Source organism: Entelurus aequoreus, linkage group LG06, assembly GCF_033978785.1.
Source record: "Entelurus aequoreus isolate RoL-2023_Sb linkage group LG06, RoL_Eaeq_v1.1, whole genome shotgun sequence".
Lineage (NCBI taxonomy): Eukaryota > Metazoa > Chordata > Actinopteri > Syngnathiformes > Syngnathidae > Entelurus > Entelurus aequoreus.
Genome location: NC_084736.1, coordinates 35,219,893 through 35,239,748, shown reverse-complemented (window position 1 = coordinate 35,239,748; position 19,856 = coordinate 35,219,893). Strand labels below are relative to the sequence as shown.

The following is a 19,856-nucleotide window of genomic DNA, read 5'->3' as shown; positions in this document are numbered from 1 at the left end:
ACAGGTCTCCTCCATTTTATTGGAGCTCAATTGTCACCTTGTTTTTGTTGCGTCTTCTAAGGCAAGCAAGCCTGCTGGGAGCTGCGCCCGAGTGAGAAGATTTCTAGGAAAGACGTTGCAGCAGGTCAGTAGCCAGTCACTTGTCCACCTCTCCAACCGTCCTGGTTCTTTCATGGTCTTCCTTCAGGAGCCTCCACCCAAAGCTGACAGGAGAACATTGCAGGGGAGAAAAAGCAAAGTGGCAGCAGGTGTGTGTTTTTCCTTCACTCTTCCAAGGTCTCTTTAGGGATGGCCACTTTCACTCCTCTTTTCACACCCAAGCTGAGCCTGCTGCGACCCCCTCAAAGCCCTCCAGACGCCTGACCATCCTCACCGAGTGTGGCTGGAAGTTGGACGCCGACCGTGATTACGTGCTGAAGAAGCTGTGCGAGGCCATGGCCCGCCATAGCCTGGACAAACCCTTCTGGGCCAGGAAGTACTACATCAGTCCCATCAGTCAGACAGTGGAGGGGAGTGGCGCCGGACGCTGCATCCACTACAAAGTCCTCATCAGCAGAAGTAGCCATGCTCCGCAGGTTGGCAAAAGCTCTCATGGGGTCTCTTCAGATCCCACATGATGACTCTCTTACCTCCTCAGGAGGACAACTCCACACTGGTGGTGGAGGAGGTGAAGGCTGGGCAGGGACCTGTGGAGGACTGGCAGAGGGCGCTGGTGGAGGAGGACCTGGTGGAAGACTTGCAGCGAGAAGTGAACGATAGCGACCTGGAAGAGAAGGAGGTGCAGGTGTTGGAGAAGAGGAAGTCCAGCATCTGCATGGCTCTGCCTTTCCTCACAACAGCCTCCGCCGCCGGCTTCCTTTCAGCCAGCAAGAAGAAGCCGGGCCACAACAATTGTGTTCAGGTGAGCCCACTTGATGCCGAGTCAGCGCTAAGTGGAGTGATGAACTGATCAAAGATGTGTGCATCCAGGTTAACGGAAAGTTGTATCCTCTGGCCAAGATCCAGCTGGGGGAGATGGGGGCGCTCCACCCCGCCAACCGCCTGGCGGCGTATGTGACGGGCCGCGTGCTGGCCAACAAGAAGCAGGAAGCTGACCCCAGTCAGTCCAAGCCCTGTGCCCCCGCCCAGCCCCCACCCACAGGTGAAGACACTGCAGATGACATCACGCTCTGTTGGTGACCACATTGTGTGTGTTGCAGTGGCGCCCACCGTGACCACCATGACCACGGCCATCAACCCCCCCGTGGGATCCATTCAGGTCAGACCGCTGTCAGCAGGAAGCTCTGCCCCCCCCACAGGTAACGCAGGTGTGATTGTTGTGCACTTGGCTCGCCATGACTGTCAACCTTATTTCCAGGCTTGGCGCCCCCCACAAGTCCTCAGGTGGTGATGCTTACATACCCCCCCATCACACTCCCTGTCTTGCCCCCTCCCAAGAACCTGCCCTCCCCCTCCGTCAGGGTGGTTCTACGCCCAGTTCAATCCACTACAGGTGGACAATATTACCGCAGAGCGGATGGCAAACTGGTGCAGCTGATCCCAGTCAGCCATCTGAGACCCCCCACTGGGTTAGGGTTAGGTGAGTCACATGGCACCACATGGGGGAGGGGCTTCAAAGTGGCCAAGAGGGGTATACAAACTGTTTCCACTGAGCTAAAAACCAATACATTGTTTATTGTAACCATCAGGGCTCACCTCCATTTTGGTGAAGGTTAAAGGTCCCGGGGACCCAAGGGTCTCAGTATATAAGTATAAAAAGTGTAAAACCATCCACAAATTAAAAAAAACATTTGTTTTTAAAAGAATTGTCTTCAATTTAAAAAACGATACGCAGGTGTGAAAAACCTATTTACTTAAATAAATAAAAGTTTTTTATTCAATTGATAAAACGATTTGCAAGTTTAATAAAATTACTTGAATTAAAAATACGATTTGCTGTTAAAACAATTCACAAGCATAAAAATATTTTCTTCAATTAAAGACAAGATTGGCAAGCATAAAAACAACAAAGTAATATTCCACAAGGACTTTTCCTCTCTCTGTCTCCCAACATAACACGCAGGCATGAAGAAATAACCAAGCAGGGGATAATCAAATAGATGTGGGAACGGTGCGGGGCGGTATAGCTGAGTGGCCGTGCCAGCAACTTGAGGGTTCCAGGTTTGATCCCCGCTTCCGCCATCCCTGTTGTGTCCTTGGGCAAGACACTTCACCCACCTGCTCCCAGTGTCACCCACACTGCTTTAAATGTAATTTAGATATTGGCTTTCACTTGGTAAAAGCGCTTTGAGTCACTAGAGAAAAGCGCTATATAAATATAATTCACTTCACTTCACAACTTACAAGTTGAGCTTGTTTCCCCTCTCTTCTGTCCACCAGTTTACTCCCCACCCAGCTTCTTTTGAGACACTTGTGATTTAGGGCTATATAAATAAACATTGATTGATTGATTTATTTTTAGCAGACGGCACCATGTGCAAATAACAGCAGCCTTAAAGGCCTACTGAAAGCCACTACTACCGACCACGCAGTCTGATAGTTTATATATCAATGATGAAATCTTAACATTGCAACACATGCCAATACGGCCGGGTTAACTTCTAAAGTGCAATTTTAAATTTCCCGCTAAACTTCCGGTTCGAAACGCCTCTGAGGATGACGTATGCGCGTGACGTCAATCATTGAAACGGAAGTTTTCGGACACCATTGAAGTCAATATGAAATAGCTCTGTTTTCATGTCATTATTCCACAGTATTCTGGACATCTGTGTTGGTGAATCTGTTGCAATTTGTTCATTGCATTATGGAGAAAGAAGCTGAGCAAGCAAAGAAGAAAGTTGTCGGTGCGAAGCGTCTATTTTGCGAGGGAAGTCAGCAGCAACACGTACACAGCCGGCGCTTCTTTGTTTACATTCCCGAAAGATGCAGTCAAGATCGAAGAACTCGGACAACAGAGAGTCTTACCAGGAGGACTTTGATTTGGATACACAGTTGCGATACCATGAGTACACAGCTGCGCTTCCAAACATTTGATCGCTTGCTATAACTAGCTCGAGCTAGGAGCTAGCATTAGGATTAATTTGTGGCATATTAAATATAAGCCTGGTTGTGTTGTGGCTAATAGAGTATATATACACTACCGTTCAAAAGTTTGGGGTCACCCAAACAATTTTGTGGAATAGCCTTCATTTCTAAGAACAAGAATAGACTGTCGAGTTTCAGATGAAAGTTCTCTTTTTCTGGCCATTTTGAGCGTTTAATTCCCCACAAATGTGATGATCCAGAAACTCAATCTGCTCAAAGGAAGGTCAGTTTTGTAGCTTCTGTAACGAGCTAAACTGTTTTCAGATGTGTGAACATGATTGCACAAGGGTTTTCTAATCATCAATTAGCCTTCTGAGCCAATGAGCAAACACATTGTACCATTAGAACACTGGAGTGATAGTTGCTGGAAATGGGCCTCTATACACCTATGTAGATATTGCACCAAAAACCGGACATTTGCAGCTAGAATAGTCATTTACCACATTAGCAATGTATAGAGTGTATTTCTTTAAAGTTAAGACTAGTTTAAAGTTATCTTCATTGAAAAGTACAGTGCTTTTCCTTCAAAAATAAGGACATTTCAATGTGACCCCAAACTTTTGAACGGTAGTGTATGTCTTGTGTTTATTTACTGTTGTAGTCATTCCCAGCTGAATATAAGGTCCCACCCGCGCGCTTCCAAACATTTGATTGCTTACCCGTACGTGCGTGTCATGTACGTAACTTTGGTTAAATATATAAGCTTTATGAACCTTGGGTTAGGTGAACGGTTCTTTGGGCTGAGTGAGTGTGTGTGTTGTGCAGGTGTTTGAATTGTATTGGCGGGTTATATGGACGGGATCCCGTCCATATAGCTAGCTATAGCTAGCTCGAGCTATAACTAGCTCGAGCTAGTAGCTAGGAGCTAGCATAACAAACACCTAGGTGTTTTTATGCGGGATTAATTTGTGGCATATTAAATATAAGCCTGGTTGTGTTGTGGCTAATAGAGTATATATATGTCTTGTGTTTATTTACTGTTGTAGTAATTTCCAGCTGAATATCAGGTCACCCCCGGCTCTCACAGCATCTTCCCTATCTGAATCGCTTCCACTCCCCACTAGTCCTTCACTTGCACTTTACTCATCCACAAATCTTTCTTCATCCTCGCTCAAATTAATGGGGAAATCGTCGCTTTCTCGGTCCGAATCTCTCTCACTTCATGCGGCCATCATTGTAAACATAGGGAACTCTGCGTATATGTTCAATTGACTACGTCACGCTACTTCCGGTAGGGGCAAGCCTTTTTTTAATCAGATACCAAAAGTTGCGATCTTTATCGTCGTTGTTCTATACTAAATCCTTTTAGCAAAAATATGGCAATATCGCGAAATGATGAAGTATGACACATAGAATAGATCTGCTATCCCCGTTTAAATAAAAAAAATTCATTTCAGTAGGCCTTTAAATGGACTCAGCAGCACCACCTGTGAGTGCCACCTACAGGTGTTCTGAGCTGATGGAATGTTACTCCTGAAAATGTTTACTTGAATAAAATTGTTTTTATATTTACAACTTGTTATTAATTGAAAAAAAAATTTTTTTCTTTGCAGATCATTTATTTTACGAGCAGAACATAGTTTTTTTTACTTGCAAATGTTTGTTTAATTGAAGAAAATATACTTGCTCGTCATTGGGTGTGAGTAAAATATGTTTGTGGAGTTCTACCAATCACACTAACACTGTTTGTGTTTGTTTAATTGAAGAAAATATACTTGCTCATCATTGGGTGTGAGTAAAAGATGTTTGTGGAGTTCTACCAATCACACTAACACTGTATTTATGTCCTCAGGTTCCACCTCGGTTCTTGTGGATTCTTCTCCTTTGCCCATGGCGAGTAGCAACGCCGGCGCTTTAGCGCCACCCAGCTCCGCCTCCAGCCAAAATGGGACGTGCGCCATGAAGATTCTCCCCGTCACCTCCACAAGGGATCCCGTCCCGCCTGCCAAGCCGCCCACACCGGCAGCCCACAGCGTGACGCCGGGAACGAAGGCTGGCACTGTCCCTGAGGATTGTAAAGACGAAACCACTCTTTTGAGGTCCAAGGCCACACCTTCAGCCCCGCTAATTCACGCTGCGACCGAGCCCGCTCAGGGTCCGGTGGACCTGGACGTCATCTGCGTGGACGACGACATGGAGGCTGACCTGGGAGCCAAGCGCGGAATCCCGGAAATTCTCATTGATTCGTCGAGCGGAGAGACGGAACACTCGTCTGACGTGACGGAAGACTCCAGTGATGCCGATGAGAAGGTCAGGTTCCCTCACTTCCTGTCACATCCTCTGGAAGCTCATGTCATGTTCCTGCAGAACCTCCTGGTCCCGGAGAGGAGGTGGCGGCACAGGATGTCGCCCTTTGACTTGAACATGGGCGCACTGAGGCGGGAAGTCCAAGTGAACGCCAACACGCCCACCAGCTCCACTCTGAAGAAGGTGAGTGCTTGATGTTGGATGCTGTTGGCAGCTTGAGAGCCATGGCCCACTTGGTTTCAGGCCCTCAACGTCATCCAGCAGCTCAGGACCAGCGAGACACGTCTGAAGAGGAAGAAGAGGGTTCTGGAACGGAAAAGGGAACACTTGTTGGACGTCATCCTTCCCCCAGCAGGTAGGAAGTTGTTGTACTTCTTGTGTGATGTTGTGATGTCATGTGCGTCAGCTGTTGTACTTCCTGTGTGGCGCCGTGATGTCATCTGTTTCAACTGTTGTATTTCTTGTGTGGTGTCGTGATGTCATCTGCTTCAACTGCTGTACTTCCTGTGTGATGTCGTGATGTCATCTGCTTCAACTGTTGTACTTCCTGCGTGGTGTCGTGATGTCATCTGCTTCAGCTGTTGTACTTCCTGTGTGGTGTCGTGATGTCATCTGCTTCAACTGTTGTACTTCCTGTGTGGCGCTGTGATGTCATTTGCTTCAACTGTTGTACTTCCTGTGTGGTGTTGTGATGTCATCTGCATCAATTGTTGTACTTCCTGTGTGGTGTTGTGATGTCATCTGCTTCAACTGTTGTACTTCCTGTGTGGCGTCGTGATGTCATCTGCATCAACTGTTGTACTTCCTGTGTGGCGCCGTGATGTCATCTGCTTCAACTGTTGTATTTGCTGCGTGGTGTCGTGATGTCACCTGCTTCAACTGTTGTATTTCCTGTGTGGTGTCGTGATATCATCTGCTTCAACTGTTATACTTCCTGTGTGGTGTCGTGATGTCATGTGCTTCAACTGTTGTATTTCCTGTGTGGTGTCTTGATGTCATCTGCATTAATTGTTGTACTTCCTGTGTGGTGTCGTGATGTCATCTGCTTCAACTGTTGTACTTCCTGTGTGGCGCGGTGATGTCATCTACATCAACTGTTGTACTTCCTGTGTGGTGTGGTGTACTTCCTGTGTGGCGCCGTGATGTCATCTGCTTCAACTGTTGTACTTCCTGTGTGGTGTCGTGATGTCATCTGCTTCAACTGCTGTACTTCCTGTGGGGTGTCATTATGTCATCTGCTTCAACTGTTGTACTTCCTGTGTGGTGTCGTGATGTCATCTGCATCAACTGTTGTACTTCCTGTGTGGTTTTGTGATGTCATCTGCTTCAACCGAGACAGGTCACAGCCGCCATGACAGTTCACCTGGGACAAGTTCATGCGGCCCGGAATCAGATTTGCCCAAATTGGTAGCGCCGGACGTCACTGGAAAGAACAAACATGTGCCCAGAAATGACATGTAAGAAGTATTTTTTTGGTAACCCAACAGGAAGAACAGATCATGTAACAACTAACATGTAACTAATATGTAACTACCATGTAGCAAAAACGAAACTAACATGTAACTAATATTTAACTACCATGTGGCAAACACAAAACTAACATGTAACTAATATGTAACTACCATGGAGCAAACACAAAACTAACATGTAACTACAATGTAGCAAACACAAAACTAACATGTAACTACCATGTAGCAAACACAAAACTAACATGTAACTACCATGTAGCAAATGAAAAACTACCATGTAACTACCATGTAGCAAACACAAAACTAACATGTAACTCCCATGTAGCAAACACAAAACTAACATGTAACTACCATGTAGCAAACACAAACTAACATGTAACTAACATGTAACTACCATGTAGCAAACACAAAACTAACATGTAACTACCATGTAGCAAACACAAAACTAATATGTAACTACCAAACAAAAAACTAACATGTAACTACCATGTAGCAAACATAAAACTGACATGTAACTTATATATATATAACTACCATGGAGCAAACACAAAACTAACATGTAACAAATATGTAACTACCATGGAGCAAACACAAAACTAACATGTAACTAATATGTAACTACCATGTAGCAAACATGAAACTAATATGTAACTACCATGTAGCAAAGATGAAACTAATATGTAAGTACCATGTAGCAAACATGAAATTAATATGTCACTACCATATAACAAACACAAAGCTAACATCTAACTAATATGTAACTACCATGTAGCAAACACAAAACTAACATGTAACTAATATGTAACTACAATGTACCAAACACGTAACTAATATGTCACTACCATGTAGCAAACACAAAACTAACTTGTAACTAATATGTAACTACCATGTAGCCAACACAAAGCTAACATGTAACTAATATGTAACTACATGTAGCAAACACAAAACTAGCATGTAACTAATATGTAACTACCATGTAGCAAACAAAACTAACATTTAACTAATATGTAACTACCATGTAGCAAACACAAAACTAACATGTAACTACCATGTATAGAACTCGTACCTAACGGGTATAGAACATGTTATTAACATTTACAGAACATATAACTAACATGTATAGAACGCGTAACTAAGACGTATAGAACATGTAACTACACGTATAGACCTCGTACCGAACGGGTATAGAACATGTAACTAACACGTTTAGTTTAGAACACTTAACTAACATGTATAGAAATGTGTAGAACATGTAAATAACGCGTATAGAACACATAACTAACAGGTATAGAACATGTAACTAACACGTATAGAACATGTAACTAACGTGTATGGAACACATAACAGGTATAGAACATGTAACTAATGCGTATAGAACACATAACTAACAGGTATAGAACACATAACTAACAGGTATAGAACATGTAACTAACAGGTATAGAACATGTAACTAACAGGTATAGAATATGTAACTAACACGTAACTAACAGGTATAGAACACGTAACTAACATAGGTAGAGTAAGAGGGGATGTAATTGTTGTGCTGACATCCAACAACAGGGCATCAAAGTCTGGGGGCGTGGTCAACAAAGCACCAGACCAGTGTGGACTGGGCCAACTGCACACTGCGGTAAAAAGCAAGAGGAAGTCTCATGACAAAGTCACATGACATGCCTGGTGTGCTCCCACTGACCTGTCTTCTGCTTTTGCAGACTGCTAAGGATCTGGATTCTGAAGCCAGGACTGCGGGGGTCTGTAAGGACCTGCAGCCAGGACACCATCAATCAGGTGACAGGATGTGACCAATCACTAATCACAAGCTAAGTCAGCTTGTGTCCAGTAGAGAGCAGACTAATACTAATAAATAATAACAATAATTCTAATGATAACAATATTAATAGCAGTTAAAGCTACGAGCAGCGTTTAACAGGCCATCGCCTTTATTGTTTCCCTGGGTTCACATGAGTTGGTAGGCACACATGACGTTCTTCTCCATGTCCTGACCACCACCTAATGATGTAAGAAGATCAGAGAATGTATAAGGAGATGATTTGTTGCATCGCACCCAACACCCCACCTACCATTGAATTAATGACAGACTGTGGAAGGAAGCCATGACTCTTAAAATGGAATCCCACCCACCATCAACATTTTAGCAAGATGGGTGCATGTATAAGGAAGGTTTGAAGTTATAATGTTCCACCACAAGATGGGTGCATGTATAAGGAAGGTTTGAAGTTACAATGTTCCACCACAAGATGGGTGCATGTATAAGGAAGGGTTGAAGTTATAATGTTCCACCACAAGATGGGTGCATGTATAAGGAAGGTATGAAGTTCTAATGTTCCACCACAAGATGGGTGCATGTATAAGGAAGGTTTGAGGTTAGAAAGTTCCACCACAAGATGGGTGCATGAATAAGGAAGGTATGAAGTTATAATGTTCCACCACAAGATGGGTGCATGTATAAGGAAGGTTTGAAGTTAGAATGTTCCACCACAAGATGGGTGCATGTATAAGGAAGGTTTGAAGTTAGAATGTTCCACCACAAGATGGGTGCATGTATAAGGAAGGTTTGAAGTTAGAATGTTCCACCACAAGATGGGTGCATGTATAAGGAAGGTTTGAAGTTAGAATGTTCCACCACAAGGTGGGTGCATGTATAAGGAAGGTTTGAAGTTAGAATGTTCCACCACAAGATGGGTGCATGTATAAGGAAGGTTTGAAGTTAGAATGTTCCACCACAAGATGGGTGCATGTATAAGGAAGGTATGAAGTTCTAATGTTCCATCACAAGATGGTTGCATGTATAAGGAAGGTATGAAGTTCTAATGTTCCATCACAAGATGGTTGCATGTATAAGGAAGGTATGAAGTTCTAATGTTCCACCACAAGATGGGTGCATGTATAAGGAAGGTATAAAGTTCTAATGTTCCACCACAAGATGGGTGCATGTATAAGGAAGGTTTGACGTTAGAATGTTCCACCACAAGATGGGTGCATGTATAAGGAAGGTATAAAGTTCTAATGTTCCACCACAAGATGGGTGCATGTATAAGGAAGGTTTGAAGTTAGAAAGTTCCCCCACAAGATGGGTGCATGAATAAGGAAGGTATGAAGTTATAATGTTCCACCACAAGATGGGTGCATGTATAAGGAAGGTATGAAGTTATAATGTTCCATCACAAGATGGGTGCATGTATAAGGAAGGTATGAAGTTATAATGTTCCGGAAGGTTTGAAGTTATAATGTTCCACCACAAGATGGGTGCATGTATAAGGAAGGTATGAAGTTAGAATGTTCCACCACAAGATGGGTGCATGTATAAGGAAGGTTTGAAGTTAGAATGTTCCACCACAAGATGGGTGCATATATAAGGAAGGTATGAAGTTATAATGTTCCACCACAAGAAGGGTGCATGTATAAGGAAGGTTTGAAGTTAGAATGTTCCACCACAAGATGGGTGCATGTATAAGGAAGGTATTAAGTTATATTGTTCCATCACAAGATGGGTGCATGTATAAGGAAAGTATGAAGTTATAGTGTTCTGGAAGGTTTGAAGTTATAATGTTCCACCACAAGATGGGTGCATGTATAAGGAAGGTATGAAGTTATAATATTCCGGAAGGTTTGAGGTTATAGTGTTCCACCACGAGATGGGTGCATGTATAAGGAAGGTATGAAGTTATAATGTTCCAGAAGGTTTGAAGTTATAAAGTTCCACAACAAGATGGGTGCGTGTATAAGGAAAGTATGAAGTTATAATGTTCCACCACAAGATGGGTGCATGTATAAGGAAGGTATGAAGTTATAATATTCCGGAAAGTTTTAAGTTATAATGTTCCACCACAAGATGGGTGCATGTATAAGGAAGGTATGAAGTTACAATATTCCGGAAGGTTTGAAGTTATAATGTTCCACCACAAGATGGGTGCATGTACAAACCCCGTTTCCATATGAGTTGGGAAATTGTGTTGGATGTAAATATAAACAGAATACAATGATTTGCAAATCCTTTTCAACCCATATTCAATTGAATGCACTACAAAGACAAGATATTTGATGTTCAAATTCATAAACTTTATTTTATTTTTTGCAAATAATAATTAACTTAGAATTTCATGGCTGCGACATGTGCCAAAGTAGTTGGGAAAGGGCATGTTCACCACTGTGTTACATGGCCTTTCCTTTTAACAACACTCAGTAAACGTTTGGGAACTGAGGAGACACATTTTTTAATCTTCTCAGGTGGAATTCTTTCCCATTCTTGCTTGATGTACAGCTTAAGTTGTTCAACAGTCCGGGGGTCTCCGTTGTGGTATTTTAGGCTTCATAATGCGCCACACATTCTCAATGGGAGACAGGTCTGGACTACAGGCAGGCCAGTCTAGTACCCGCACTCTTTTAGTATGAAACCACGTTGATGTAACACGTGGCTTGGCATTGTCTTGCTGAAATAAGCATGGGCGTCCATGGTAACGTTGCTTGGATGGCAACATACTGTATGTTGCTCCAAAACCTGTATGTACCTTTTAGCATTAATGGCGCCTTCACAGATGTGTAAGTTACCCATGTCTTGGGCACTAGTACACCCCCATACCATCACAGATGCTGGCTTTTCAACTTTGCGCCTATAACAATCCGGATGGTTCTTTTCCTCTTTGGTCCGGAGGACACGACGTCCACAGTTTCCAAAAACAATTTGAAATGTGGACTCGTCAGACCACAGAACACTTTTCCACTTTGTATCAGTCCATCTTAGATGAGCTCAGGCCCAGCGAAGCCGACGGCGTTTCTGGGTGTTGTTGATAAACGGTTTTCGCCTTGCATAGGAGAGTTTTAACTTGCACTTACAGATGTAGCGACCAACTGTAGTTACTGACAGTGGGTTTCTGAAGTGTTCCTGAGCTCATGTGGTGATATCCTTTACACATTGATGTCGCTTGTTGATGCAGTACAGCCTGAGGGATCGAAGGTCACAGGGTTAGCTGCTTACGTGCAGTGATTTCTCCAGATTCTCTGAATCCTTTGATGATATTACGGACCGTAGATGGTGAAATCCCTAAATTCCTTGCTGGTTGAGAAAGGTTTTTCTTAAACTGTTCAACAATTTGCTCACGCATTTGTTGACAAAGTGGTGACCTTCGCCCTATCCTTGTTTGTGAATGACTTAGCATTTCATGGAATCTACTTTTATACCCAATCATGGCACCCACCTGTTCCCAATTTGCCTGTTCACCTGTGGGATGTTCCAAATAAGTGTTTGATGAGCATTCCTCAACTTTATCAGTATTTATTGCCACCTTTCCCAACTTCTTTGTCACGTGTTGCTGGCATCAAATTCTAAAGTTACTGATTATTTGCAAAAAAAAAAAGTTGATCAGTTTGAACATCAAATATGTTGTCTTTGTAGCATATTCAACTGAATATGGGTTGAAAATTATTTGCAAATCATTGTATTCCGTTTATATTTATATCTAACACAATTTCCCAACTCATATGGAAACGGGGTTTGTATAAGGAAGGTTTGAAGTTAGAATGTTCCACTACAAGATGGGTGCATGTATAAGGAAGGTATGAAGTTATAATATTCCGAAAGGTTTGAAGTTATAATGTTCCACCAGAACAGGGGTGGGCAATTAATTTTTACCGGGGGCCGCATGAGCAACCTGAGCACTGCTGGAGGGCCACACCGACAGTATTTCAATTAAATTTTGCTCAAATTATTTTTGATATACCGTAAGATAAATAATAATAATAATAATAATATTTTCATTTAACATAACTTACCTTTATTCAAAAGCAGATGGCTTTTGATGGTTTTATTTTTAACACTATTCTTACACAACGCTTCCTGATGTGTAATACCATGCAAAAATTTAAATTTCTGTCACTTTATCCTGCATCCTCTTTGTTGTGAACGTAGCACGCCTGTAAGGTGATTGGCGAATAAGGAGGAATCGTTGCTGTTGCGGAAATGAGGAGTGAGGATAGACGTGCGTGTGGAAAGAACGAGATAAGTTGAGCTGTGTTAGTATAGGTTGCTCAATAAAAGTTTAAAAAGAGCATCAGACTTGGTGTGCACTTCTTCTGGACGCTACAATTGGAGTCAGAAGTGGGATGAAATGCCTCCCAGTTCGCCTTGCCATCAAACCTGGGAGTCTTCATTGAGGGTGGAATTCTTCCATGCCAAGCAGCGTTCGCGGCACCTGTAGATGCTGCCTCTGTCCTTCCTCCCTCTCTCTCTCTCCTTGCGGCGAGATCCTCACGTCCTGGATTCACACAGACATCTGCAGTGCTGCTGGCACCATAAGTCCCCACTCAATGTCTTTTCCCTCCCGTTCCATCTTGACAAAGTCGCCAGGAAACATTGTGGCACGTACCTCCCGATGACGTAGCAGGCTGAGCACACAATTAAGCAGCACAGTATGCACAAAGATTTACTTCTGACACCAATTAGAGTGTCCGCCCTGAGATCGGTAGGTTGGAGTTCAAATCCCAGCCGAGTCATACCAAAGACTATAAAAATGGGACCCATAACCTCCCTGCTTGGCACTCAGCAACATAGGGTTGGAGTTGGGGGTTAAATCACCAAAATGATTCCCGGCCGCGGCGCCGCTGCTGCCCACTGCTCCCCAAGGGGATGGGACAAATGCTGAGGACAAATTTCACCACATCTAGTGTGTGTGTGACAATCATTGGTACTTTAATCTTTAATCTTTAAATTGTAGCGTCCAAAAGAAGTGCACACCAAGTCTGACGCTCTTTTTAAACTTTTATTGAGCAACCTATACTAACACAGCTCAACTTATCTCGTTCCTTTCACACGCACGTCTATCCTCACTCCTTCCGCAACTCAAGAACACAACATCAACTTCAGCAGGTCGTTACAATATATTCTTTAAACACAGCAACATGTGTACCACAAATTAAGCACACGGCTTTACCTTTACTTGGCAGTCCATGTCTTTTTTAAAACACGCCATTCGTCATCAACTTTTCTCTTTTTAGCGTCTCGGGGATAACCGTGCATCACTTGTCGCTGTGCGCCTTCACTCACAGGACATACGCCCATAAATAACACTTTTCAAAATAAAAGCAGCACAGTTGTATTGCACGCACGACATAGATGATTTTTTAAATGTATTTTGTAATTTGTGATTGCCGCTGCGCGCACGAGCATACGTCCACACGGAAGTAATACAAATAACGCTTTTCAAAACAAAAGCAGCACCGTTGTATTGCACACTCGAGATAGATACTTTTGAAAATGTATTTTGTAATTTATGATTGGCCTCACGCGGGCCGGACAGGGACGTACAAAGGGCCGGATGCGGCCCGCGGGCCGCAGAATGCCCAGGTCTGCACCAGAAGATGGGTGCATGTACAAGGAAGGTATGAAGTTATAATGTTCCAACACAAGGGGGCGATGGTAGTGTCTAGGCAAGATGGGACCCCTAATGTCAGTTGGGAAGAAGATCCCATCAGCTAAAGTGCAGAAATTACAGATTGGCGTGGAGCAATTAAGCTCCACCCATTAGGAGTAGATAGGAAGAGGTACTTCAAAGTGTCATCATCATTGTTTCTACCAAATAAGATGTGGTAATAACGTTTAGTGTTTGGTGTCCATTATGGCGTACAAGTGTTCACCACCACCTGCCGTGTCACTTGGCCTACTATGTCTTTAGGAGGACTTCCTTAAATCTACACCCCTTTTTTCCACCAAACATTGGCCAAAAACCACACCCACAACTTATAGCGTAGGAAACATGTGTTGATCTGTCATTTTAATCGCCACTCTTTGGGTCAAAGTCCAGAGGAGTTCCTTAAAGTACCACCCTTTTTTGTCACCCAAAAATGGAAGACCAAAACCAAGATGGCCGACCTTCCTGAGACTTTCATGTGTGCCGTCATGATAGACGTCTCTGTGGAGGAGGGGCTCATGAGGGGGTGTAGCCAATTTTGACATTTTATTTTGGGGACCACAAAAATGTTACATTTTTGTCCATACGTGTGGCGCCTGACAACATGGAGACGTTTCCTGCAGGTGAACAATGTGTCCACATCTTTAGGAGAAAGGTGCATCACCTTCTGCTGCTCGGGCCCCAATAATAATAACAACAGTATTAATATTATTAATAATTATATTCATAATATTCATATCAATAACAATATTCATAAAAATAATGTTCATAATGTTAATAGCCGTTTTAATTATAATAATAATATAATAGCAATGTTAATATTAACAATCTTCATAATATGAATAATAACATTAATATTGTTAATAATAATAATAAAAATATTCATATTAATAATGATTATGAGGGACTATTTAGAAGCAAGTAGTTTAGTGAGTCACACCTTTGTGCTTCCAGGTCCAAATGAGCGCAAATCAACCAGTCATAAGCTTCACCATGAACAAGCTCCTCCCACTCCTTGTCGGCCCGCCTCCTCACCCAAACATCATGTCCCCGCTGCCTCCAACCAGGAAGTAGTGGTGAGGAACCAGCCCAACATCTTGCGTCGCCGCAAGAGCCTCCCCTCGCCCGGTGAGACTCGCGTGATTTGTGTGGCGTGGTGTACCGTGGCATGGTGTACTGTGGTGTGGCATGGCATGGTGTACTGTAGCGTGGTGTGCTGTGGCATGGCGTACCGTACCATGGAATGGTGTACCAAGGTGTAGCGTGCTCTGAAACACTGACACGCCTTCCTGCCTCAGGTGACGCCGCAGCCCGCCAGGCCAGCACACCAAACAACCCTCTGTTTGTGGTGGCCACAACGTTGCCAGGGCAACTGGTCCTAACACAGCTGGCAGGACACATGGTGTCTTCTCCAGCAGGTACCACTCTTTTTTAAGTCTTGTCTTTCAGGCACATTATTATTCTTAGAATATCATCATTATTATTACAATATCGTCATCATTATTATTACAATATCATCATTATTATTATTGTTATTATCATTAGAATATCATCATTATTATTACAATATCATTGTTATTATTATTATAAGCGGTAGAAAATGGATGGATGGATGCATTATTATTACAATATCATTATTATATCATTATTATTATTATATCATTATTATCAGAATATCAGCATTATTATTATTATTATTAGAATATCAACATTATTATCAGAATATCATCACGATTATGAGACTTGATGATGAGAATTGATGATGTGACTTGATGAGAATTGATGACTTGATGAGGCTTGGTGAGAATTGATGCTGAGACTTGATGCTGACTTGATGATGAGAATTGAATATGTGACTTGATGTGGCTTGATGAGTGAGACTTGATGACTTTTGATGATGAGACTTTGAAATTTGATGATGAGAATTTAAGATGGGAATTGATGAGACTTGATGACAATGAATGATGAGACTTGATGTGAGAACTACTAATGAGACTTGATGAGAATAACGAGACTTGATGAGAATTAATGACGAGAATTTGATGAGAATTGATGCTGAGACTTGATGAGAATTTATAATGAGACTTGATGGTGAGACTTGATGATGATACTTGATGATGAGACTTGATTGTGAGACTTAATGAGTTTTGTTGAGACTTGAGTTAATGATGAGATTTGATCACTCTTGATGAGACTTGGTGAAACTTGATATGGCTTGATGTGACTTGATGTGAGACTTGATAATAATGAGACTTGATGATGAGAATTGATAAGTGATGATAGTAATGACACTTGATGAGAATTGATGAGACATTGATGATGTAAGTTGATGAAAGTTGATTGAGAATTGATGGTGAGAAATGAGAATTGATAATTGATGGTGAGACTCGAGACTTGATGATACTTAATGAGACTTGATGATGAGAAATGAGAATTGATGGTGAGACTTGATGATGATAAATGATAATTGATGATGAGACTTGGTAAGACTTGGTGATGAGACTTGATGAGAATTGATGTAACTTGATGATGAGACTTGATGTGACTTAATGATGAAATATTGATGACATTTGATGTGACTTGATGAGAAATGAGAATTGATTAGACCTGATGATGACACTTGATGTGACTTGATGAGACTTGATGTGACACTTGATGTGACTTGATGAGACTTGATGTGACTTGATGAGAAAGGATAATTGATGATTAGACTTGATGTGACTTGATGAGAGTTGATGAAAAATGAGACTTGATGATGAGACTAGATGTGACTTGTTAATGAGAAATGAGAATTGATTGTGAGAAATGAGAATTGATGTGACATGATGAGTTGATGAGAAATGAGAATTGATGTGACTTGATGAGAAATGATAATTGATGATGTGCCTTGATGATGAGAAATGATAATTGATGATGAGACTAGATGTGACTTGATGATGAGAAATGAGACTTGATGATGAGACTAGATGTGACTTGATGATGAGAGTTGATGAGAAATAAGAATTAAAGAGACTTGATAAGACTAGATGTGACTTGAGGGTTGATGAGAAATGAGATTTGATGATGTGACTTGATGAGTTGATGAGAAATGATAATTGATGAGAAATGAGGTAACAGGTAAATGAAGCGTGTTAGCATCCAAAAGTCTGAATAACGTTTGTTGTTTCCAGCTGACAACTCAAACAGCCTCATCTACTTGGCTCCTCCCACAAACAAGCTACAGCCGCACACAGCCGAGGCCCCGCCTCCCGTTTCCATGGTGCTGTCTCTTAGCTCTGCCGGATCCCACCCGACCTCGGACAGCAAGCAGGAAGTGGCGTACCAGAAGGACGGCGGCGAGAGCATCAACGAGATCGCCTCACTTGAGAGCATCGCCCCCACGGACCAAACCTTGACGGTTGCCTACGAGGAGGTGGGGCTAAATGGCCACATGGCGTCTGACGAGAGCCTCAAAGGAGCCGTGTTGACTCCTCCCCCACTGCTGCACATGAAGGTGGGTGGGGCAAAGATGGAGGGCCCTCCTAACACAGTGATGTCATCAGGGCCAGGGGCGGAGCCACGGGGGGATGGGGTGTCATGGCGGCCAATGCCCAGGTTGGTTCCTCTGGGACTGAAAGGAGCCCCGCCCACCTGATTGCGTCATCACAGCAATGAGAAGATGACATCATCACAGCAATGAGATGATGGCATCATCACGCAGGTGAGGTGATGGCATCATCACGCAGGTGAGATGATGGCATCATCACGCAGGTGAGATGATGGCATCATCACGCAGGTGAGATGATGGCATCACCACGCAGGTGAGATGACATCATCCCGCAGGTGAGATGACATCATCCCGCAGGTGAGATGACATCACGCAGGTGAGATGACATCATCACACAGGTGAGATGTGCTGGTTAGTTTGTTCTAAAGCTGTATTTTTCTACCTTATATATAATTATTTAAATAAAGTCTTCATTTGCATCAAATGGTTAGTTTTTCTGCAAACAAATCAAGTCTGTGATTGGTTCTTGAAAGGTGAATCAAATGTGATCAATTAGTAATCAATAATCAATGATCACTTTCTCTCTTTTGAATTCTGTAAATGTGATTTATTGTCAATTCTTGGTATGAAAAATATTTTATTTTCTCAAGTTGTCCTGTCAAAAACATTATTGATCAGATGTTGAAACATTATTATTGATCAGATGCTGTGTGGAGTTTGCATGTTCTCCTCGTGACTGTGTAGGTTCTACTCTGGCTTCCTCCCACCTCCAAAGACATGCACCTGGGGATAGGCCCCTCCCACCTCCAAGGACATGCACCTGGGGATAGTCCCCTCCCACCTCCAAAGACATTGCCCCTGTGGATAGGCTCCTCCCACCTCCAAAGACATGCACCTGAGGATAGGTTGATTGGCAACACTAAATGGGCCCTAGTGTGTGAATGTTGTCTATCTGTGTTGGCCCTGTGATGAGGTGGTGACTTGTCCAGGGTGTACGGCGCCTTCCTTGTCCAGAGTGTACCGCGCCTTCCTTGTCCAGGGTGTACGGCGCCTTCCTTGTCCAGAGTGTACCGCGCCTTCTTTGTCCTTCCTTGTCCAGGATGTACCCCGCCTTCCTTGTCTTTCCTTGTCCAGGGTGTACCCCGCATTCCTTGTCCAGGGTGTACGGCGCCTTCCTTGTCCAGGGTGTACCCCGCCTTCCTTGTCCAGGGTGTACGGCGCCTTCCTTGTCCAGAGTGTACCGCGCCTTCCTTGTCCAGGGTGTACGCCGCCTTCCTTGTCCAGGGTGTACCCCGCCTTCCTTGTCTAGGGTGTACCCCGTCCTTCCTTGTGCAGGGTGTACACCGCCTTCCTTGGCCTTCCTTGTGCAGGGTGTACTCCGCCCTCCTTGGCCTTCTTTGTGCAGAGTGTACACCGCCTTCCTTGTGCAGGGTGTACCCGTCCTTCCTTGTACGGGGTGTAACCCCATCTTCCTTGGCCTTTCTTGTCCAGGGTGTACCCGGCCTTCCTTGGCCTTTGTTGTCCAGGGTGTACCCCGCCTTCTTTGGCCTTCCTTGTCCAGGGTGTACCCCGTTTTCCTTCCTTGTCCAGGATGTACCCCGCCTTCTTTGTCCAGGGTGTACCCCGCCTTCTGCACGAATGCAGCTGGGATAGGCTCCAGCAACCCCGAAAGGGACACGCAATAGAAAATGGGTGGATGGATGTTGAAATAATATTATTGATCAGGGGCCGTACTTATCAAGCTTCTTAGAGTGCCATTTTACACTTAAGTCCTGAGAATTTGCGAAATTTAGTCCTACTCTCAAACTTAAGAATAAAAGCTTTTTATCAACGTTCTTAAGTCTAAGAATCACTCCTACTCTCCACGATATTTAAGAGACCTTCAGGGGTGTCTTAAGTGGTTAGGAGTTGCCAGCAGGGGATGGCACTGAGGCGAGAGAGACGTGCGCGAACGTTCAGGGAACGGAACAATGTTTTGTTTTTTTTTGATGACGAGCCGCTGATCAAACGGTATCGTTTAGACAGAGCGGATATTATTTTTGTCACAGATTTAATACTTTTCGATTCTTTGTTGATTTCTGCATGTGTCTGCAGTGGGCTAGTATATATAGAGCCACCCACACCAGTTTCAAATTAGTTGCCTAA

The 19,856-nt window shown here is 43.3% G+C and overlaps 1 protein-coding gene across 6 annotated transcripts in view; it reads left to right on the top strand.

Moving 5' to 3' along the window:
* The window catches only part of mgaa (MAX dimerization protein MGA a), a 51,122-nt gene extending 32,907 nt beyond the window's left edge, over positions 1 to 18,215 (top strand). For 4 of the 6 annotated variants that reach the window (XM_062050624.1, XM_062050622.1, XM_062050621.1 and 1 more), the window contains exons 11-26: positions 62 to 124; positions 188 to 248; positions 322 to 575; positions 638 to 901; positions 970 to 1,141; positions 1,200 to 1,298; positions 1,358 to 1,579; positions 4,877 to 5,334; positions 5,392 to 5,514; positions 5,575 to 5,686; positions 6,671 to 6,788; positions 8,361 to 8,430; positions 8,513 to 8,588; positions 15,179 to 15,352; positions 15,523 to 15,642; positions 17,395 to 18,212. In XM_062050624.1, the coding sequence (XP_061906608.1) occupies positions 62 to 124; positions 188 to 248; positions 322 to 575; positions 638 to 901; positions 970 to 1,141; positions 1,200 to 1,298; positions 1,358 to 1,579; positions 4,877 to 5,334; positions 5,392 to 5,514; positions 5,575 to 5,686; positions 6,671 to 6,788; positions 8,361 to 8,430; positions 8,513 to 8,588; positions 15,179 to 15,352; positions 15,523 to 15,642; positions 17,395 to 17,858 (2,850 nt within the window). In that variant the 3' untranslated portion in view covers positions 17,859 to 18,212. Of the gene's footprint in view, positions 1 to 61; positions 125 to 187; positions 249 to 321; positions 576 to 637; positions 902 to 969; positions 1,142 to 1,199; positions 1,299 to 1,357; positions 1,580 to 4,876; positions 5,335 to 5,391; positions 5,515 to 5,574; positions 5,687 to 6,670; positions 6,789 to 8,360; positions 8,431 to 8,512; positions 8,589 to 15,178; positions 15,353 to 15,522; positions 15,643 to 17,394 lie in introns of all 6 variants that reach the window. The other 2 variants (XM_062050625.1, XM_062050626.1) reach the window with 2 other exon arrangements.
* Positions 18,216 to 19,856: the final 1,641 nt, after the last annotated feature.